A 24,014-nucleotide genomic window follows, 5' to 3' on the forward strand; every position below is an offset into this window, starting at 1 on the left:
GATGGGCACATAGGTTGCTTCCATATCTTGGCTATTGTAAATAATGCTGCTATGAACTTTGGGGTGCATGTATCTTTTCAGATTAGTGTTTTCCTTTTCTTTGCATGTCTTTATGCCTGTTTTGTTTTCTGAGCTATAAGAAAATATATTTTATATAAGTCCTTAAATAAGTTGTTTCTTCTTCCCACATGGAAGGAATATCTTAACCTTTAGCAATAATAGTAGCAACACTCATTTTCCCTTTGGTAAATCCATTTCAGATTTTATTAAAGGAATGGTGATTGATTTGTGTGCTTGAGTTACATTTATCTGTTTATAAAATGAAAGTGCAAGATGATAAGTTCTGGGACATTAAATACAAGCTCCATTGTTCCAGTTCTCTGTTCAGTGAATGAAAGGTATCAGACACTTTCAGTTTCTTTAAGGTGTTGTCTTACCAGAAAGAGAAAGGAAACACCCTCCACTTCATTCTTTTCCTCTTACTGATCATAACAGCCATGTGTTCCTTGGAAACTTCCTCTATGCACACAGACAGAAAAGGGTCAGCGTTGACTATAGCCTGGGAAAAACACTGGACCTTCTTTTGAAGAGGGAGTGGATGGGTCCTTCAAGATACTCCAAAAGATAGGAACCACATCATCTTCCTGCCAGCCCAGAGAAGATAGCAGGAATCAGGATGTTTCTAGCCTAAAGGTATATTTTTATATGAAGATTAAAATCTGGAATAAATAAAAGGCAAGAAAAAGATTAGAAAGTGAGAGGCTAAAAGTTTCCAGCTAAGCCTAGGGAAGAGTGGATAATTAAAAGAAATCTTCAGTGAAGGTTCACAGTTGACAGCATGGCTGTAACAGGTTTTCAGGGATAAGAAAGACCAGTAACTTAATGTCTTTTGTCACATGGAGGTGTCTTTTTATCCCATTCTGGTTCACCATTTGACACTTGGAGGTACAGGCTGCATACTCCCTCTTTTAGAGCAAAAACATAACTTCCGATTTTAAATTAGGGCTGTTAGGCTTTGAATTGAATGAAATATCAAGAACAAAGCAACAAAGGTAAACACTGAGGATCTCCTTTTTCTATGTTGTTCTTAGGCAACGTGCATTTTTTTAAAAGATGAACTACACTCAACAGGAAAAAAAAGATTAATAAATTATGTTGCGGCAATTCTTTGAAGTTGTCATTATAATTGACCATTATAGAAATTGTTGGACAACATAGAAAAGTCAAATGAAACAAATCAGACACTCAAATGACATTTGCACTGATTTTAACTCTGTTAAATAACATATATGAGCAGGCAAACAAGAATAAGAGGTATTATGCAAAAATTAAAATTACATTTCATGTCATTATGAGTAATTCTTCTACTGAGTTGTACCATCTTTTAGACATCAAAACATTTGAAGCTTAATATTAAAATGTTAATCTCTTTGCCTGGAATTTCATAATTTATTTCAATGTCCACAGCATTAAATAACTAGAAGTTTCGTTTATGACTTTTTTGTTTGTGTTTTTGTTTTGTCTGCGTGCTTTTCCCTAGGAGTGGAAACTCATCCATGCCAATCTTTTCTACTGGACATGGACCGTTTGTACAACTAAACACAACACCTAATGGCAGCTTAATACTAACACCAAGGTGGGTCTCAAAATGTGTTCTTTGACTAGTTGTACATGGACAGGAAAGAAGGTGGATTTTGAAGTCAGTCCGATTTTAATACCACCATATATGCCACATAATCTTGAAAGTTATTTAATTTTTTTTGTTATTCAGGTAATCTCAAACAGTATCTAATCGATCCTATCCGATAACGTTGCCTAATCCTCATATACATATAGTAACAGGGTCAAATGAAGTATTACAGTGTAATTAGAGAGCACACTGATAGAGATTCAGTAAGTTTTACTTCCACATTCTTTTTATCCATACTCTTGGATTTATAAACAAGTAAACCCCATACAAAGAAATTGTGAGAGTTGGAATAAATAGGTCCAATGTTGATCAGACTAAAAAGAGTGACACAATTAGTTATCATCAAAAGAGAAGAAAGGGATAAAAAAGTCATGGTATTCTTTTCTCTAGCAAATAGAACATGGTTATTAAGTGAAAGAGTACAGACTTTAAGTTGTGTCTGCATTTTCTCCTTTGCTCTTTACAATTAGGTTCACTTTTACAGCTTTTACTCATGTTTTAAAAAGCAGCATCCTTCCTGTATTCAAAGATCTGTTTTAGCTTAGATTATGTCATTTCTGCTGTTTGGGAATTAATGATAACTTCGGTTGAAATTGGCTTCTGAATTTTACAGTTCCATTAAAGGTCAGCTTGGATGGGAAGAAAGTAACTTCAAGAAGAAGCTGTAACAACAGACAAGGATTTAAGATATCATTGCTGGTGCATTAGCTTGAAGTTCTTTGTTTAATACACTTAATGGTGAAAAGTGAAATTATATAATTACTCAGCTCTTCATGAAAAGTTGCCACGTCTGTGAGCTCAACCAGTAAAACATTTGTTAAAGGAGTAGTTTTAGTACCAAAGTACTTTGCAGTTGAATATTTTATATGAATATTTTCAGGGCCTTGACTGATTTTATTAGTCTCATCGAGGGTGAAGCAAACCATCTGCAAGTGAGAAAGCGGTCTACTAGATTTCCTTTCTATAAAGCATGTCTAAATTTGCATTATCATTATAGATCTTGAACAGTGTGTATGCTGAGAATGTCTCTTATTTATATTTTATAGACATTTAAGAATCAGTTAGAAAAAAAGGAATAAGTACAGAATATTTTATATTAATTATATGCATATTTAAAATAAGAACTAGTTTATTCCATGCTTATCAACAAAATGCCAGTATCATTATACATTGATGTCTTTATTGTATGTTCATGTTATTTGAAAGAGACACCATTTACACACAAAGATACTTGAAACTTTCATCACATCAATAATCCAGAACGTTCTTAATCTCTTCCTTAATTAGCCACCTTATACTGGGTTGACAGGAAATCAGACATATATGCACTTAGTATCTATGTATGTATTTATTTATTTATTGCAGAAATATATTTATTGCCCCATGAAATCTGGTGTTTTTGAAAACACCCTTTCACTAGTGGTCATAATAAAAAAATTAGGAAAGGAAGAGGATATCAAAGAAGATGATTCTTCCAACTATGAAGATCGACTTAGACCCCCATTTTTTTCTCCTATTATGAGGCATATGCATGACTAGACTACTATTTTCCCACCACTGAGAGAAGACCATTCAACATGGTACCAGCTGCCCTGATATAACTGGAAATGTACAATTCATGCTGCTGCCAGTATTGGATTTCCCTTTCCTCCAATATTTTGTCTAGTAGTCCTAGATAACAACAAAAAAAAAATTTGACTTACTATATATTGATTGACAATATGTTCTAAGCATGGTGCTAGGTACAGGATATAGAGTGCTTATCAACAGTTTATTGAATGCCTGTCCTGTGACAGATGCTGTGGCAGAAACATTGCAATGTTACAGAGGTTATTTCTAGTCTCTGACTTAATTAGCATGGCTCCACTGTAAGGATGAGGAGAAAAGCCTGGTGTTGATAAGTGACTTGGACTCGTTCACAAAGCTGGAGGCAACATGAGATTCTAAGCCAGGTTTATCTGGCTTCAAAGCCCTCCACTTGCCATTCTACTGTGCTACCTCTGAACTCTCCAAGGCAGCATATCACTTTAAATAACAGTTCTGGAAACGAAAAAGAAAGAAAAAAGGCCACTTGTTGGGCATATATAGGGAGAGAAATCAGTTCATTTTGTCAACACAGTAGATACAAACCCATCCATTTGTATCCCAATATTGTCCCACTGGGCTGAGAGCAAGACACAGGATCATGGCATTGACTTTTTTCCCGTACAGAGGGCTGACCTAATTCTGACTCCAGGACTGAAGGCCAGGAAAGTTATTCTATTTTTCTCTAATCTCTATAACGTACCTGGACAAATGTACTCACTGCTCACTCTGACCATAAGTGAAGCAACTTACTGCTGTATACTGAGACCCTACGTGTGTGTTTGTGTATGAAAATTTTGATTAACCAAAACACTTGAAGAATGAGGTGTTAAGCTCAGTTTAATTCTCTGGTAACCATTAAGTTAACCAAAAACTTTTCTGTGCTTGCTGAAAAGAAATTCATCCATTTTTTACAGACCACAGAGTCTTAAATATTGTTTAACACCTAAAAATGATGAACCATTTTGAATATGAGCTTTCATTGATGGATATTGTAGATGTAGAAAGTTTGAATGAAACTTGACAGTATGCTGGGGTACATCCTAAAAACGACTTCTCTCCTAACCATGGGTGGATAACAGAAGAAGCGTTAACTGAGACTTCTTCTTTGGGGAATTATGAATGCATATTGATTTATCTATATCTAGATAGATATACCTACATGCACATTGCTTATTAATAAAATGTATATTTACTTATATTTCAATTGGCTATGTCTGCTATCGGGGATTTGACAGACAACATGAATGCATGTAATTTCAAGTAATCCTTATCATGTATGTTCCAGACACACTGAATTGTTTTATTGTACTTAATGATCTCATATGCATCTTGGGTCATGTTTTGTGTTTTTTGACTTGTTCTTCCCTAAAATTTCAAGCACCTAAAAATCATGCACAATAGGTGTTGTTAAATATGTAAATAGAAACCATTACAATTATATGTGTGTATGTGTGTGTTTTAAGGCAAACGATAGCTACAGTAGCTGCCATCAGGGAAAGGTGTGGTCAAGTACTTTAATTCCTTGTGTTATACTGACCTCTAGTGGTTAGTAAGTATCACACATTTAAAATTTTTTCTTTGTTTTAATTTTTCTTTAGAATTCTTGGCTTTGAAAAACGTTGGTATCCAAATATTTAAATGCGTAGTGAGTTTTTAATTATTTATGCCTGCACTTTATTTTATATTTACATGTCTGCCTCCCTTGAAAGCAGGACTCATGATTCATTCATCATTGAATTCCCTGAATAAAGTACACAGCCTCACACACAGTTTGGGGCCCTGAATAGTTGTCTCGTTAGCAATACTGAAGCATATTCTGTATTATAGAACGGTGAAATCCAAGGTTGGTTCACAGAAACTAACAGTAGCTACCGTTCATCAGGTATTCATTGTGTATAACGCACAATAATAATTCCATTACAAATATTTATTTACATCTCACAAAACTCCAATAAAGTACTATTGCCCCTGTTTTATGGATGTTAAAACTGAGTCTTGGGGATATTGAGCAACTTATCCAAAATCACATGAAGAGTCAGCAGTAGAGTTAAAGATACGAACTCAGCTTTATTTGACTTTGAGGATTTTGTGCTGTACATTTTATGTATGACACATTTAAAGGCCCATTTTACTAAAGAGAAAAAATAGGACAACTTACACTATGTTTTGCTTTAAAATGCTGTGTGCACCATTTTTGAAATACAATTGTTCTTCTATTGCAGTAAACAGTGCTTAGAGGATTCACTGATTCTGTTACAATGTAACCATAAATGTAAGTAAATATTTCCTCCTGTTCTCCTTCAAGCCTTCAGTTTAAAATTCTGTTTATTTCTTTTTTTTAATTTATCCATACACCCAAAAGGATGTGCACAAAATTTCATTAATAGTAGATAACACAGACAGAGGTGGCAGAATTTTAAAAAGGCATTTTAAGAAGATTTTAAAATTCACAAATTTCCATGTCCTTTGAAATCTTGAAAAAGATGATTTTTTTATGAGTCAATTTTAAATTTCCCTGTGATATGTGAAAGTTTTTAAAATGTGCACTTAATACTTACGGGAGTACTGTAATGAAGCCTTGAAATTACACCATCCTGAGCTTCTCTGTGTAATAATACCTTCATCATTCAAGCTCCTGAGATTTACTCCAATGACAACAATGAAAACAGTCAACATGCCTGGATACAGTTCTCTCCAATATCACCCTGTAGGTCACTTTGAAACTTGAGTCTTCTCCTCCTGTTGTTGTGATCTACAGGGAGTGTCCATTGCAACACATCAGTGAGGAATCTCCATACATTATGAAGACTGTCTTTTGGTTTTACTGAAGATGGTGGCAGTAGCAATGGCATCAGTTTTTCCTATTCAGTCATCACAATCATTCTGTTTAGAGTCACTATGTCACCTAAAGTTATTTTGCAGTGATCCACTCAATTTTCATGACCAGAGGAAATCCACCAAAATTAACTAGAAGTTCTTTCTTCAATTATCTTAACAGCGTGTGGAAAAAAACTGGTGGCTCAAGAAGTTAGCCCAAAGATCGTTGGAGGAAAAAATTCCCGAGAAGGAGCCTGGCCTTGGATCGTTGCTGTGTATTATAACGACCAGCTGCTCTGTGGGGCTTCTCTGGTCAGCAGGGACTGGCTGGTGTCGGCCGCCCACTGCGTGTATGGGTGAGTGCGATATCACAGCTGGCCCTTCCCCAACGAGGTGACCCCAGCAGACACTAGGCATCCCATTTCAGGCAGCCTCCCCAAACCCTCCCAGCAGGGAAATGTTCCTGCTGTTTATAACATTATAAACTTTCCAATCATTTTCCCATTAAAATCATGTATAAAAATAGAGAAAGTATAATTAAAATTTATTCTTCATTAGACCCTTGGATCAAGTATTATGGTTCATACATGCATAAAAATTGAAATTTCCATCTATTTACAAGGTAAGCATTTTTTAAGGTATAAAATTAGTTTTCACTATATAAATTGTGCTGGTTATCAGCCAATTAGGACAATATTTATTGTCAGCAAAGTGTCAATGTCAAAAAAAGCATGTATAGATAGCCTTCAAGTTACAAATTAAAAAGTGTGCCCTTTGAAATTCACGTGTAAGCACTTTGCTCTGAATTAGCATAAAAATGTTTCCTTAGTTCTCAAGTCAGATCTGTTTTGATGCTAACTGTAACTAAAACTTAGAACTAATGTCAACCATGTCGAATTCTTTTTTTGATATGACAAAATACATGCTGAATTTTAGAATTTATCTTCTCCCTCTAGAGCAGCCATTCTTAAAGCAGTGCCACGGGAGAAAAGAGAGTGGGTGGAAGGGCCTGGAAATAAACATCAATATTCCTGGGCCCAAGAACATGTTAATTTCTTCTTCTGCCTGAAAGAGGGCACCTCTTTAGGTAATTGTACTCCAACACTTCTGAATTAAGTTAGAAAAAAATGTAACTTCCTCCTAAAGAGTCATAAGCCCTAACAAGGGTGATTTCCTGCCCCAAGAGACTTCCAGGGAATGACCTTACCTGTGAGGATTAGAATGAGCCTCTGGAGTTCAGAATCTCTGAGAGAAGTGTGTGTGCTCAGAAAGGAGGATGCAGCCTTAGTTAATCAGGATAAAAGACTAACTCCGTACAAACACAGGCATTGAAAGTTCTCGGATGGATGGAGACAAACCATCAGCTACAGGAGGCTATCAAAATTATTGGGGAGATAGGGAGGGCCAGGGAGAAGGCGTATTAAAGGATTGAGCCTACGCAGAAATACCCATCATACAAGAGTGACAGTAAACTCAAACTCATAAGGCTGGGAACCTGGAAATGAGGACCCTCAGCTACATCCCAGCTTGGCCAATTACCTGCGCTCCAGAAGGACTGTCCAAGGCACTGCCCATCTACATCTAAAGCTGTCTGAGTCTGTGCATTACACCCCCATCTGGGTGACTAAACTATAGCCTCTTCCATATCTAAACTACATCTTCTTAACTTTGCTGCCTCTTGATAATTATATTTTAATCTGTTTTCAGCCATATCATAACAAATGTCTACAGCAGCCAACTTTCCCACCCCCTGCTAAACATGACTTCAACCTTTACCTATACATACTCTATGCCTTAGGTGTGCCACAGGTGGGTAACCTATATCCTAACTGTGTTACAAGTAAAAGGTATCTTTAGCTAGAAATTCAGTGTTTCCGGCTGCATCATAGGTAGGCCTTAGTAAGACAGCCACCTCCTGTATTAACCTCAGATTTTGTAAATTCGTCCATTTGACGTTCTTGCAGAACATATGCTTTCTAAAAGTCAACCAGGCTTGCAGTGATATTAGTGACTTCTTTCAATTAGCTACCTTACAGATGTACTTACTATAGGTCAATTATACCAATAACATCTTTTCAAACCGTAAATATATGAGGGAAATAGAAAAGCAGTTTCATCTAATATAAACACATGTTCAGTCATATAGGACATAAAATGTCTTTTCACACAGTTTCAGTTTGAACAAAAGCAAACAAACATAAGCTGTAACAGAATTGTGATGAAAAACTTTTGTTCACCAACCTTGCATTTTACTTTTCTTAGCCACTCAGTGGTATTATTTCTTATTTTTCCGGTTACCAGGAGCTTTCTTGCTTTTTTCTTTATGTCTCTAACCAAGAAAGTTTCTGATATTATTTCAAATAGTTTTATCCAAAAAATATTCTTACCAGTATGCTAATACTGAGTCTTATTTGTCTTTTTAAAACTCTACTTATACAGTAAAAAGCTTAATTTCCTAATAAAAAGAAGAACCCAGATCAAGAAACTTATTGAAACCATACTACACAAATGATCTGACCCCAAAGTAAATCTGCTCCAGGAGTTTTCACCTGTGTGTAGTTAAATGGTCTAATCGGACAGTTCGCTGTCTGCATTCAGATTGTCCACACTCTCTTTCCCACCCCTCAGCCTCAGTATTCCTGGATGTCACTAAACTTCCCTGTGCCTGTTCTGTTTCTCTACTACTGACTTGTCTTCTTTTCCAACCTTAAAAGAGATATTTGTGAAGTTTTAAGAAATATTTGCTGTGATTTAAAGACAAGGTTGACTTCAAACCAGAGAATATTTTGATCCAACTTACGCTACTGACTTTGTGTGACTTAGTATCTGTGGGTTTCAGGATCCTCATCTGTAGGGTGTCCACAGGATATCTACCTCCTAGGGTGATTGTCAGGACAAAATTAAGATGCTGCAATGCTTTTGCGTACTGTGAATTATAGAAATGTGCAATAAAATTTTTATTGTTTCCTGCTCAGGAAAGGTCTGTGAAAGAAGACTCTAAGTCTTACCCATGAGACATTCAGCACACTTATTTTCTAAACTTTTTATATTGATATAATTTCAAACATGCACAGAAAGTGCAAATAACAGTACAGAGAATTCCTGTGTACCTTCACCGAGATTCACCAGTTGTTTACATTTTATGCTATGAAAACTTTCTTATCATTCTTTAATTCCCTCCAATTTGGAGAAATATTTATTTTCTGAATCATTTGATAGTAGGTTAGACATTGTGCCTCTTTACCCTGTTTTTTATTTTTACTAAGAACAAGGATATTTTCCTACATAATCACAGAAAATCATGGAAATTTAACATTAAGTCAATACAATTATCTAATCTAATTATCTAATACAGTATGTATTCACTTTTGTCAATTGTCCCAAATATGCCCTTTATAACATTTGTAGTTTGTTTGTATGTTTTCCACCCGAGAACCAATTTAGGATAACGCACTGCATTTATTTGCTATGCCTCTTTCATCTTTAATCTAGAATAGCCTTTCCATCAGCCTTACTGTCTTTGTCTTTCTCAGGCTTTCTTTCTTGTCTTTGTTATTTTTCTTAATACAAGCAAGTTATTTTATAGCAAATCAAAGAGTGAAATGAAAGGACAATCACAAGTGTGTGGATAGTCCTGGCTGGAAGTCAAGTGAAGAAAGGAGCTCAAAGGTGATTCCTTAAATTTCTAGAAATAATCCACCAGGTCAAATAATGCTGAGGATTATTTGGCTTACTCCTGGTTCCCTGTACTTCTCTTTTTTTATGCTTAAACAAATAAATGCATACCTTTATTTTAAAAACGTGCTTCTACTTAATGAAATAAAAATACTCACATGTATGACAATCTTGTCCCTACTCAGAATAAAGACTAATAATTGAACACATCCTCCCTGTCTACCCTTCTTTCACAATACAACTGCCTTTTACACACTTTGCTTTTTTGCTTTTGAGTTTCTTTATGGACTCATGGGCCTTCATTAACAGCGTATTTTATTAACTAGGATAATTATTATGATTATTATATGATGCCCAAATTGTTAAAGCTAGCTAGTGTTATCCCATTTAATGTGGCTCCTTTATTCTTTAAAAATTACCTCTGATATTCTTGAAAATTTTCTTGCTCTCTGACAACACCATCACATTTCAGGGGCATTCTAATTTTCACTTGCCTTTAAAAAAAGGAGTTGGCTATTCTCTCAGGAATCCTTTCCCATTCATTGGAGAATGATTAATAGAGACCAAAAGCTCTGTGCTGTGGGTAAACATTGGGACTGGCGGTAAGCAAACTTGCTGAGGTTGCTTTATGCCACCATTAGTAATGGTAGAACATAAAAAAAATTCAATTTATAGTATCGGGTCCCACTGATCTTTTTTTTCCTTTCAGCATATTATGTTGCTCTATCATAATTATCTTACCACATTTACTTCCCACCACAATGAAAATTCCATGTACAAATGGACAGTCTTACGCTCAGAGTAGTGAAGTTATTTACAACCCAGCACAGAGCAACATAGAACGGGGCAGCGCTAGTTCATCCCATCCAGTGCAACATCTGTGGAGCATCTACTGTGTGCCAAGGAGTATGTTAGGCTTTGAGGCTACAGAAGTCAGGACCATGTCTTCCTGTTTCCTATCAAACTGTACCTTTCTTCCCCTTGCTACTGAGAAAAACACTCTGGTCAGAGCAGGCAAAGGTGAAATGTAGCAGAAATTCAGCCAATTTTCTCTACCTAAAGGTAAGCTATTTCTGCCATCTTTAGCCTCAGATGAATTGGGGTCTGCCTATCCCATGGGATTATGTCCTGTTCCTATCCCCACCTGTCTTCTGTCTTATAGCTTCTCCTTGCTTTTTTGGAATGTAGATGCTTTGAAACAAGAATATCTTGAAATATAATTAAGTCCCTTTTCTTCATCTGCAATGATTTCTCGGAAGGCTTTCTTCCCCCATTTCTTGGCTTTGGGTGAATGGAAAAGCTAGAAGGATTTTATATTGCTCAGTATCCCAACAGTGATTACAAAGTATGGATTCTTGGGTCCCACACCAACCTTCCAAATTAGAATCTCCAGAGCTAGAAACTAGGAATCTGAATTTTTAGCAAATTTCTCAGTTGCTTCATAAAATTTAAGTACCATTGGCTATGACTTCTGTATTCTCAAGTCTTTGTCCTCAGAGAAAGAAGCTCAGAGACAGGACACCGGGGAGGAGATTTCACCCTACCCCTTCTCCCTGGACAGGTCAAAGTGGGCAGGGGAGTCCCAAGGGACAGTGGAAATGGGTGCTGTCAGAGCATCTGAAATTATCATTATGTCCAACTTGGCCAAAGTACTGATTCCTCTGACCTGGAAAAGGGAAAGTGAGAAGACCTTTGATAATCAAACAGGGCCTCTTTAGCACATAATGCCCTCCTGGCCCAGCACCTGGAGAGTTAAGGAGCTGCCACCAATCAGTAGGAGCAGAGACATCCTCCCCTACCTGAGCCCAGGTAACCAACGGCAGCGGGAATGTCTCCCTCTCCTGCCTCCCAACCTGCCCCTCATGTTCTCAGTCCCTCCCACAGAACCTGCCCGTAGCTATATGAGGCTCCCCAGTATCCTGGTGCAAGGGAAGCCTCTAAAATCAGACCGTCCCACATAAAGTCTCTGCCCTACCATTTTATTTTATTTATTTATTTATTTATTTATTTATTTATTTTGGAATCATGACTTTATTTTATTTTGAATGTGTATTTCGTACCAGTATAGACTATAAAGCTTACATACAAAGACATCCCACGAAGAGTGAGCACCCCAGTGCCAGATTTCCATCTCCAATTCCCCATTCAAAGGCCCAGCTGGAAGGGAGGAAGCTTTCCCAGACTGGTGGAGTATGGCAGAAGCCCCCAGACCCAGGCCGAAGAGGGCCTACAGGCCCCAAACACGCCACTCAGACCATTTAAAGAAAATGTCTACAATTGATGGAATAACCTTAACCAAATATCAGTCGTGCTCAAACACAGAGAGGCCTTCTCTGTCCCTCAGTAAAATACACACAACTCATTTGTCACCACTGGGAGTGCTGGTGCTCCAGTTTTCTACTTTGAAAGATGGAAATTAAGGGAAAGAATTAAGTTTATTCTCGCTTTCCTAAACAAACTATATTTTAGGAAACCTTATAAATATAATCGATGGGGAAAAGCTTTTATATAGTGTTTTCTTTTCTTTCTATTTTTTTTAACATCTTTATTGGCATATGATTGCTTTACAATGGTGTGTTAGTTTCTGCTTTATAAAAAAGTGCATCAGTTATACATATACATATATCCCCATATCTCCTCCCTCTTGCGCCTCCCTCCCACCCTCTCTATCCCACACCTCTAGGTGGTCACAAAGCACCGAGCTGATCTCCCTGTGCTATGTGGCTACTTCCCACTAGCTATCTATTTTACATTTGGTAGTGCATATATGTCCATGCCATTCTCTCACTTCATCCCAGCTTACTTTCCCCCTCCCCGTTTCCTCAAGTCCATTCTCTACATTTGTGTCTTTATTTCCATCCTGCCTCTAGGTTCTTCAGAACCTTTTTTTTTTTTTTTAGATTCCATATATATGTGTTAGCATATGGTATTTGTTTTTCTCTTTCTGACTTACTTCACTCTGTATGACAGAATCTAGGTCAATCCACCTCACTACAAATAACTCAATGTCATTCCTTTTTATGACTGAGTAATATTCCATTGTACTTATGTGCCACATCTTTATCCATTCATCTGTTAATAGACATTCAGGTTGCTTCCGTGTCCTGGCTGTTGTAAATAGTGCTGCAATGAACACTGTGGTACATGTCTCTTTTTGAATTGTGGTTTTCTCAGGGTATATGCCCAGTAGTGGGATTGCTAGGTCATATGGTAGGTTTATTTTTAGTTTTTTAAGGAACCTCCATACTTTTCACAGGCTGCAGGTTTGTAGTTCCTGTTATTTTTGGTGTCTGCCCCCTATGGATGAGGTTGGTTCAATGTCTTGTGTAGGCTTCCTGGTGGGGAGGGACTCATGCCTGTGTTCTGGGGGTTGGGGCTGGATTTTGTCCTTCTGCTGGGCAGGGCCATGTCCGGTGGTGTGTTTTTGGTGGACTTAATATGACTTTAGGCAGCTTCTCTGCTAATGGGTGGGGTTGTGTTCCTCTCTTATTAGTTGTTTGGCATAGGGCGTCCAGCACTGGAGCTTGCTGGCCGTTGGGTGGAGCTGGGTCTTAGTGCTGAGATGGAGATCTCTGGGAGAGCTCTCACTGATTAATATTAAGTGGGGCTGGAAGGTCTCTTGTGGCCCAATATCCTGGCCTCAGTTCTCCCACCTCAGAGGCTCAGGCCTAACAGTAGGCTGGAGCACCAAGACCCTTCCAGCTACATGGCTCACAAGGAAAAGAAGAACAAAACAAACAAACAGATAGAACCTCAAAACAAATGGTAAAAGCAAAAGTAAACAGATGAAGTCACACAAAGAAACATACACACACACAGTCATAAAAAGAAACAAACAAAACACAGCAACCAAGAAAACAGACAGAACCCTAGGACAAATGGTAAAGCAAACCTAAATAGACAGAATCACACAAAGAAACATGCACACACGCAGTGATTAAAAACAAACAAACAAACAAACAAAAATACAAACAGACAGGACCGTAGGACAAATGGTAAAAGCAAACCTAAATAGACAGAATCACACAAAGAAACATAGACAAACACTCACAAAAAGAAAAGAAAAAGGAAGAGAGCAACCAAACCAATAAACAAATCCACCAATGATAACAAGCACTAAAAACTAAACTAAGATAAATATAAGACCAAAAACAAATCAGACACAGAAAGCAAACCCCAAGTCTGCAGTTGTTCCCAAAGTCCACCACCTCAATTTTGGGAACATTTGTTGTCTATTCAGGTATTCCTCAGATACAGAGTTTATCAAGTTGATTGCAGGGATTTAATCGGCTTCTCCTGAGGCTGCACAGAGAGATTTCCCTTTCTCTTCTTTGTTTGCACAGCTCCTGGGGTTCAGCTTTGGTTTTGACCCCAACTCTGCATGTAGGCCACCCTCAGGCCTATGTTGCCTGCCCAGACAGGAGGGGGTTAAAGCAGCAGCCGAATAGGTGGTCTTGCTCATTCCGGTCAGGGAGAGGGAGGGGTACAGTAGTCATAATTGGAATGCGGGGCGAGCCTGAGGTGGCAGAGGCTGGCCTGACGTTGCACCAGCTTGAGGTGTGCCATGTGTTCTCCCGGGAAAGTTGCCCCTGGATCACGGGACACTGGGAGTGGTGGGCTGCACAGGCTCCCAGGGTGGTGTGGGTAGTGACCTGTGCTTGCACACAGGATTCGCGGTGGCAGCGTTAGTGGTCTGTGCCCATCTGTGGGGTCCAAGATGATAGCCGCAGCTCACACCCATCTCTGGAGCTCACTTAGGTGGTGCTCTGCCTTCTGTGAGCACACAGAACAGAAATTCCCTCTCCTTGTGCACCCTGAAACAACCGTCTCTTCCCTCTCCAGCAGGTCCAGACTTTTTCCTAGGCTCCCTCCCGGCTAGCTGTGGCGCACTAGCCCCCTTTAGGCTGTCTTCACGCAGACAACCCTAGTCCTCTCCCTGGGGTCTGACCTCCAAAGCCCGAGCCTCAGCTCCTAGCCCCTACCCACGCCAGCGGGTGAGCAGACAAGCGTCTCAGGCTGGTGAGTGCTGGTCGGCACCAATCCTCTCTACCCTACAATTTTAAACTGTTAGCACCCAGTTTGTTCTAATAGTAAAATCCATAGAACTGTGTTAAAGGTGAAATGAGATGATGCAAAGTGTTTGGCACTACACTTGGCACAAAATAGCTTCTCCATAAATGGGAGTTGTTTTACTGCTATAAAACACTTAGTAAGTTTCCTCAGATTTTAAGGCAGTGTGGTTATTAGCAGGTGCTTACTGGATGCTTGGGCATTCATCGGCTTTACTGAAGACTGCTACTTGATCAAACATAATCCTTTAGGAAATATAACAATGTAATGAATAGATAGATAAAAAGATAAACAGATGGACTTGAAATAACTTCATGTTCTTTATATATTTATATATTTGTAGGTGACTTGTATTTTAACATTTGAAATACCATGTTAAACTAGGCATTTGCAACTATTGAGAATTAAATCACTAGCTCTGCTCTAATTGCAGTTATTGAATTTTGACTTCATTGTGAATATGGCTCAGTTGGCTTAATTCCAGCTGTTCACTGGTAATTTCTTGGCATGAAGATGTTGCAGGCCAGCAGCACATTTAGGAGTCCCTGTACACTTTCAGATTCTAATATACTCTCCAATTTAATCTGCCTATAACACAAATGTTATCTTTTACCAGTACACTATCAGTGGTCAACATTGTGCATGAAAAATTATTCGAGCTCATTATGTGTGGAAATTACTCAAGCTCATGTATTAGCTTATAAACATCATAATAGGTTTTACTGCTTATGTGAACTCTGTGTGAATTCAGTAACCTCCTAAACAGGAGATGCTGCTGAACCTCCTTCCATTGTTACCATAGCTACTGTGGTGGCTGAGGGAAACCCTGCACAAAGATGCAATCTCCACACTCGAATATGATCTAAAGCAGCGTTTCTCAAACCTGGCTATGCGTTACCATCAACATGGAGATTTAACTGAAAAATGAATTTTTAAAATGCCCCTCTCCATCCCAGACTCATTAAACCAGAGATGGAGAAGGGGGAGCAGGTAACAGCATTATTTAAAAGCATTCCAGGTGATTCTAATGGGAAATGGAAGTTGAGAACCACAATCTAGAACCAGAGATTAAGAGATGACTTAAGAGAAGTTATAGAGATTAGCACAAATTAAGGCTTCCTCTATGATCCGATCAGAAAAAATTGAAATTAAGGAAATATTTTTAAAGAAGAATTCTTCAAAGAAATTCAAGAATATTTGAGGATGGGAACACATAATTCTGAAATACCTACTGCGAAGATCTCTAGAAACTAACTGTGGTGGATGAAGTGTTTCTTATTCTTCTTTTTCTTAAACTTAAGGAGAAATTTAGAGCCATCTAAGTGGAAAGCAGTCCTAGGCCTGCATATGACATCGAATCTGACTTCTCCTCAAATAGAAACTCGGTTGATAGACCAAATTGTCATAAATCCACACTACAATAAACGGAGAAAGGACAGTGACATTGCCATGATGCATCTTGAATCGAAAGTGAATTACACAGGTAAGAGAAATCAGTTTTAGTCATCCTATCTGCCCAAATTAATTCAAAATTAGATTTGAAATATCAGTACCAGTGCATTAATAGTCCATAAAAGTTGGATAATTTGTTATAGAAATCACTATAATTTAAATGGAATTGGGGAATGTAGAGAAACACATTAAATTACCTTCATCACAGTGCTTAAATCCAACTTTCTAGAAAATTGAACAGTAAAATACAACTCTAAGAGCCCTCTATATCAGTAAACTCCAAGGAGCAGCCCAGAGATAATAGGTCATGCTCTATTGTGTGCCGTCTTTGTTTCTCATGGGAAAGAAAGATAGGTCCATCTGCCACAAAGGCCGGAGTAGGACAAAGTGAGAGACAAGCATATGTTCAAAGAGCGAAGTGAGTAAGAATGGTCATTCATAAAGGAGATTCAATAATAGTAATAAAATGGCAGATGGAGGACTTCCTCCAAATACCTAGATAAGGTGCAAGAAATCACCTGAGGGAGTGAACTTTATCCTGAAGGGCTCTGCTCAGCTCCAACCTTTACACTGAAGACTTTCCCAGTGTCCAGTCAGGAGAGAGTGCGTCCCTGTGCTTCTCTGGAATTCTGTCTCCGCATGCATGAGAGCACTTAACAAAAGATTGCTGCAGTTCATTGTATTAGCCCCATCCTTTTACTCACTTTTGTGTCTGCCTTGGGTTTTACATGTCATGGATGTTGAATGAATGTTAGGAGGCTTGCAAGCTGTTGGAGAAAGGCTGAAAAAGTCAGCCACCAATGCTAATGCCTCCGTAAGTACCTTATAAAACAATCGCCTAAAAGCTTTTTGAATGTGTAGGTAATTGGGGAAAATTAAAAAAACCCTCAGAACGTTTGCCCCACTTTCTCTTAACTGACCCTGAAAAAAACAGTCTTACCAAGATTTTCATAGAACTGGAACCACATTCTATTAAGTACTGTGATTATTTAAAAATCAAATGTAAATGACTAATTCCAGAACTAGGATGTTGTATACATAATAACAGAGTCATAGAGACAATGGAGAAGATCCTAAAAGGCCATCAGTGGTACCTAATCCACTGTCAAAGAAGTGCTTCTCTGAAATGCTTCTTTCCCCTAAGATTGATGTCTAAAAAATGTCCAGGCAGGATAAAATGAAAATACAAGGCTTTCTTTAGATGAAATGTTGAAAATGATTGATTTTTAAAACTTTTGGAAATGAGTGTGTGTCTGTTCTTCTTTTTCTTTTCTTTCATGTTCACAGATTATATACAACCTATTTGTTTACCCGAAGAAAATCAAGTTTTTCCTCCTGGAAGAATTTGTTCTATTGCTGGCTGGGGAACACTTGTATATCAAGGTAAATTATCAGACTCAATAGAAAATGCCTATTAGTAAAAAGCATGCTATATTGCTCTATCCTGTGAATATTTTCAACATTTTAAAAAACTCTTATAACAATTTTCTGCAATATCTCTTAAAAGCTGTCTGGCTTATATTCATATGTTGCATATTTGTATAGTTAAATTTTTTTCCAAATTGCATGGAGCATATTATAAAACTATAATTCTTATTAGAGGGAAATTCAAGCATTCCCTAAACTCAATATCTAATTTTAGTATTATAAACTCTCTGATGAAAATATATACCTATTGAAATAAATATAACCAAAGGCTACAAAAATGTATTTTTATAAAGCATATGGATAAAGTCTCATCAAAAGCCAAGTTATTAACTGTCACATTTTCCAAATCAATAAAACTATTTGTATTTATGATATAAATGTTTCACACTCACATTCCCTAAGATGAGAAAGGAATCAGTTTCAACATGCTAATTCTGCCTACTGACAAGAAGACTCAGATATGGCATGAATCTTACATTGAAGTCTATAAATTAATAAACCAATGACTCACCAGCATTATTTAATAGCATGTTTTCCAAACAAAGAATATCGAATTATGTCGTACACCTGAAAATAATATAATGTTGTATGCCAATGATACCTCGATAAAATTTTTTCCAATGTCCTTGCAATATTTCATCAACTCTAAGATGTACATTTTTTCACATTAAACTATGTAAAATAAAAAAATGCCACAGTTAAATTGGAAAATTTATTTTCTTTCTTCATGGCAAATAAAGCATATCTTACAATGGAAAAAAATAACACTTTTTTTTTTTTTTTTTTAAAAAGCATTCTAGTACTTCAAACCCTCTAAACGTAACTGCAAGGTTCACTGGTTTCAAAATTCCTAATAGGAGTTACTCCATCTAGGCTACAGTTTGACCACTCACTAATAGTTAAGCAAAAAGGAACAGCAGTATTGTTGGGTGGAAAAACCTGGTCTCTAGAGTTACAACAGGTCATATCCATGATATTTAAAAATCCTAATTGCATTTAAGATGAAAAGGCACAAAAATCTTGTGGAGCGGTGCATGTCCCAGAAGCAAAGGATTCACAGCTAAAATATCCTTACTTCTTGTAAAAGGGAGCATAAAATCTAAGTCAAACCCTTGCCTGACGATTCTGACAAAGGTTCTCCACTGCAATTACGTTATGTTGTTGAAATGCTTCATTTCCGCTGCCCATAAAGTATGTTGAAGTCAAAGTCTGTGTATTATTGTATTTCCTCCACTTGAAAAATGTCATGACTTATTAAATTTGAAATCTAAAGAGTAAAAGTGATTCTTAGATATTTTCTCTATCAGACTTCAAGCTAAAAGACATTTATGACCACAATGTACTCTTCAAAAGCAAATTATCTACTAACAAAATTTAAGACTCTTTATTCCATAGGAAATTATTATTGTTTTAAGAGTTGAGTAAACTTGCTCACATTTGCTTATTGTTACTAAAGATATGCATTTAATTGACTTAGGAAAAGTCTCTAGGAGTGGTATGGAGACAAGAAAAAAATCTGCATCTGAGATCAATTTCATTTAGGAATAAACAGATTACTTTTAAATACTTCTTGGGTGTGGCAATTTTAACAAATTTTATGAACTTTTTCCTAGGGTTTCCAACTATTTCTAAAACCCCAGTTTTTCCCCTTTGAGTATATTACACTAGTTAATTTTTTAAGATCATGAACATGTTGCTTACTAAGAGACAAAGGAGTATTATTTGATTAAATTAAGGCAACTAGTAAACTTAAATAACTTTACTGACATTTTTATGTGGGCTTTTTGGTATGAATATGTATATTTTCAATTATCCTCATGGTAACTCATGTTGACAAATAGCAAAGGTAAGAACACTGCTCAAATTTCTTTCTACCAAAAAGTTTTATCATATATCCAAACATTTTTTTCTTCCTTGACAAGCAGCAAAATTTTCTTTTATTTTTATTCTAAAACTAATTCTACCAGCCCATCCTCAATCTTCATAGAACAAATGACCGTGAGATGCTGAAAGTTCTCCCCCATCTTAACCTCTCTAAATCACTTTTTAAAATTAAAGTTCATTGTCAAACTTGAAAAGTCATCCAGCCTCTGAAGTCACTGGCACCAGCTGGTAATCACCTCCCAACTTCACGCTGTCATACTGGTACTTTGAAATTGACCACGTTTGGAGTGTTTACAACAGGCAAGTTGGCAGACAATACACAGTGAGGCTTTGTTTTTATTTCTTGAAAAATCTGTTATTAAACATTTACCAACACACCACTGATTACACATACATTGCTTTACACCTATGTGCGCGTGCGCGTTTCTTATCTTTTTAGTGTGGTGATGAAACTTAGCTAGAAATGAGGGCACATACATTTTTGCAACAACATTGGCTGTCAAATGTACTAGCTTATTTTCAACTTTCTGCCTTTGTTGAGAAAGCAAATAGAATTGCTAATTATTAGAAAGTGCTTATCATGTACCTTTTCTGGGTGCACTAGACACCTGTTTTTTTCACATCCCTCTTGGGATTAGTATTTCGGTAAACAGAGATTCATGCTTCCAGTAGATGAGTCATTTTGTGAAAAGCATGGAAGTATACTCTGCTACTAAATGCCTCCTTTCTCTTTCCCTGCACGTGCATGACAAGCTGATTGCCCTGAGACCAGGGCACAGTTCTTCTGAGCTTCGTCTCCTGTTCAGTACGCACCTGTTTGCTCATACAGCCCCACGAAGGAGCTGAATGCCATTATAGGGGAGCACCTCTTCAGGTGCCAAATGAAAAGCACTGCTGGATTTCTGAGACTTTGCTGATTTCCATGAATGAAACTTTTTGTGTTGGCGGGCTTTTTTCCCCCATAAGCAATGCTGTAACCATTTGAAATTACTGAAAATACCTAAAGACCGTCTAGTCCAACCCACCATCCCTGCTAGCCCTTGGGAACTAAAGTAGTGTTTTACTGTTACCCACTTGGCAAAATCTGCAGATGGGCTTTATTATGTGCTTTTAGCATTTAGTTCCATTATGTATACACACAGTACTCAGTAATGAGAGTGAACTATTGAAATAAAAAGACTGATGGTGGCTCCTTCAATGATGATCACTTCTGACTTCTGACTGGCTGGCTGCATTATCCATTTTGAACAGGTCCTCCTGCAGACATACTGCAAGAAGCTGATGTTCCCCTTCTATCAAATGAGAAATGCCAACAAGACATGCCAGAGTATAACATTACAGAAAATATGGTGTGTGCAGGCTACGAAGAAGGAGGTGTAGATTCTTGTCAGGTAAATATGTAAAACTGCTCACCCAATATTTCCAGAAAGCATTGCTACATGATGAGTTCATCACTCAACAATGATTAGGGAGTGCAGAAATCATCAGGGTCTTAATTTCATTTCCTCATTTACAAAACTGTGGCTTTTCAGTTTTACTTGTGGCTTATTTGCATAGTACTCCTGGGTGGACCTGAGCATTAGAAACAGAACTAATTTTTATCAACAAAGGTTACAAATCAGATGTCTTTAGAGACTAGGCATAACATGTGGATGTGTCTGACTGCCAGGAAAAATATGCAGTAGTGGGCCTGGGGGTGAGCTGAAGAGTATGTACCTTAGCTAGAATCATTTATTTTCAAATTTCAAATTCTTTAAAACCCTATTCAAACAAATCAAAGAAAAACAGGTCTGTGGGCCAAATTGGCCTGTACTCCTCTAATTCTCAACCCTGATTTAGAGTCTAGTCCAGGTGTCCAGTGACCCAGAATAATTTCTGCATGAAAACCAACCTAGAGAGCCTGCAATATGTTTGAAGTATCACTAGCTTTTTTTTTTTACAGAATAAAAATTGATTTATTTAAAAAACAAATACTTTGAGAATAACATTAAAATAAGTAAATAGAAGCACTAATAAGTTGGCATCCAGTGTCCTAATGAGGTTTTCAATTGGAAATTTTTAGAGAGGTGTGATTTTTTGCTCATTCTTTTGACTTGTGTGACTTTCAAAGAAAACTCTTACCCACAAACTAACCCTCATGGAAGATAAAAACATGTTTTTATTTTTTTTGAATTTTATTTTTTATACAGCTGGTTCTTATTAGCTATCTATTTTATACATATTAGTGTGTATATGTCAATCCCACTCTCCCAATTCATCACACCACCACCACCCCTGCCACTTTCCCCCCTTGGTGTCCATACGTTTGTTCTCTACATCTGTGTCTCTATTTCCACCTAGAAATAATGTAGCCATCTATCAGGTCCATGAAATCTATATACATTCAACAAATAAAAAGTAAATTCTGCTAGATTTTAGATTTATAATTAAATTTTAGGTGCAGTATGGACTAGCCATGAAAGCATGGATTCTGTGCTCAAACTACTTTTTTGACCCTTGCTTTAACGCTTACCAGTGAGTCTGGGCAAGTCACTTAGGTATTATTGAGAGGTTTAAAAGAGATAACACGTGTAAGGCATTAAGTGCACGCACAAAAATATTAACAATTTTTATTACGAGATTTTTAAAATAAATTTTGGAGCATATTTTCTATATTTGAAAATTAATAAAATATTAATGCACTAACATCTACTGGATTAGATTAAACCTGATAGCATTACTGAGCAAATGAATAACCTACAAATGCAGATGTAGCGATCTATACTGTGAGGAAATGGCTTCACTTTGTTAAAGTGTAAACAACTTGTTATCTATATGGACACATACTAATACATATGTCATAATAATTGGACTGAATACAAGACTTTCTTAACAGACAGTTAAACAGGTGGATCCGAATATGTGTTCTCTAGTGAAGCCAATGTCTCATGTCATCTTAAATGTTCAGCTTAGTTTTATATTTATTCTGCTTTGATGACACTTGCATATTCAAGACGAATAGGATAGCTTTCTTGTTTATAATTTTTCTCTTATACTTTCCTTTTAAAATGAAGAGTGTACTAAAGGTAAGATATATTGCCACTTAGAGGGAGATTTATAGAATTATTGCTCAGAAGGGAAATCAGCTGTACAACTTCAATTAGAGTTAATGGGGGTTGTGTGGCAGGCACCTCATGCACTAGGTAGAAAATATGACTGCTGATGTTATCGATGCTTGGGTTACATTAAGCCAGCAACTCATGCCAGATCTCTGAAATCTCATATTTGGTTCCAATTTCTAGAAAGTCTAAGTATGTTATTCATTAGCAAGTAAGAAAGCTCCCACACCTTGTGTAATATAATGTTATCATGATTGAGTAATCGATCGTCTAGAGAGTTACATGATTTTCTTTGTTCATCTTTAATATTGTGTTAAAAAGGAGGACTGATTACAAAAGGATACATTATTTTAAATTATGCATATGTTACTATTGATATATCACTTGAATAAGTTCTTCGAAGCATTATTTTTTCCCTCTAGTGGTGAAGAATTTGCCTTATTAGTCATTCACATGTTCTTGAATATCTTCTGGCTTCCCAAAGGCTTGTGCTTGCTAGGCAGCTGTTTGGATTTTAAGGCACCATGAGTGGCTGTCGAAAGTCCTCTCTCTATAAAACTAAGTGAATGACACAGAGAGAAAACCCATTCTGCTGACTATTCTGAGACTTGTTCTATACACTACTGGTTTTTGAAGTGTGGTCTCCAATCCAGGAGATCAGCATCACCTGAAATATTGTTATAGGTGCAAATTCTTGGCCTTGCCAGAGAGTCACTGAATCAGAAACTCTAGAGGTGGAGGCCCAGCAATGTCTGTGTGAGCAAGCCCTCAGGTGATTCTGATGCAACCCAAGGTTTAAGAACCACTACCCTAAACAAAAATGGTCTCCAACCCTTTTACTCAGATGTTCAGTCAACGAAGTTAATGATTTTTGTTTTCCTTTATAAATATAGCATCTCCGTAGAAACATAAATTTTAGGTTAATACTTTATGGTCTGGACATTCACTCATATTTTTGAAGTGCTTACACACCTCTGAGATAATGGAAGGAAATAACTTCATTGAACAAATCAGAAAATGAAGGCGAAGAGAAGTAACACAGTAGAACTGAAATGGTGTATGTAGTTAGATGATGGGAAGTGATAGACACAGACAGAACACTCAGCTGTTTGGCCTCAGGCCTGCTGGTGGATTCTTTGAATAACAGCCACTGAGCCAGTATGTGCTGGGTAATTTAAAATCCTTGTTCAAGTAATCAACGTCTGGATTCTACTGTCTTTTAAAAAATACGAAATTATTTTTGAAGATATGAAGCAAACCAAATGACTCCTTTTTAAAATACCCAAACATTTGAGGTTTATTTTTACTAACTT

At 37.1% G+C, this 24,014-nt stretch overlaps 1 protein-coding gene across 1 annotated transcript in view; it reads left to right on the top strand.

Moving 5' to 3' along the window:
• Window positions 1-24,014, top strand: part of TMPRSS15 (transmembrane serine protease 15) — a 131,797-nt gene that overhangs the window by 105,858 nt on the left and 1,925 nt on the right. Inside the window, exons 20-25 of the mRNA XM_022574480.2 lie at window positions 1,541-1,636; window positions 5,500-5,549; window positions 6,276-6,450; window positions 16,141-16,322; window positions 17,579-17,674; window positions 20,855-20,994. Of these exons, the coding sequence (XP_022430188.1) occupies window positions 1,541-1,636; window positions 5,500-5,549; window positions 6,276-6,450; window positions 16,141-16,322; window positions 17,579-17,674; window positions 20,855-20,994 (739 nt within the window). The remainder of the gene's footprint in view (window positions 1-1,540; window positions 1,637-5,499; window positions 5,550-6,275; window positions 6,451-16,140; window positions 16,323-17,578; window positions 17,675-20,854; window positions 20,995-24,014) is intronic.

Source organism: Delphinapterus leucas, chromosome 4, assembly GCF_059928025.1.
Source record: "Delphinapterus leucas isolate spDelLeu-1000000601 "Yukka" chromosome 4, BTC_Dleu_Yukka2, whole genome shotgun sequence".
NCBI lineage: Eukaryota > Metazoa > Chordata > Mammalia > Artiodactyla > Monodontidae > Delphinapterus > Delphinapterus leucas.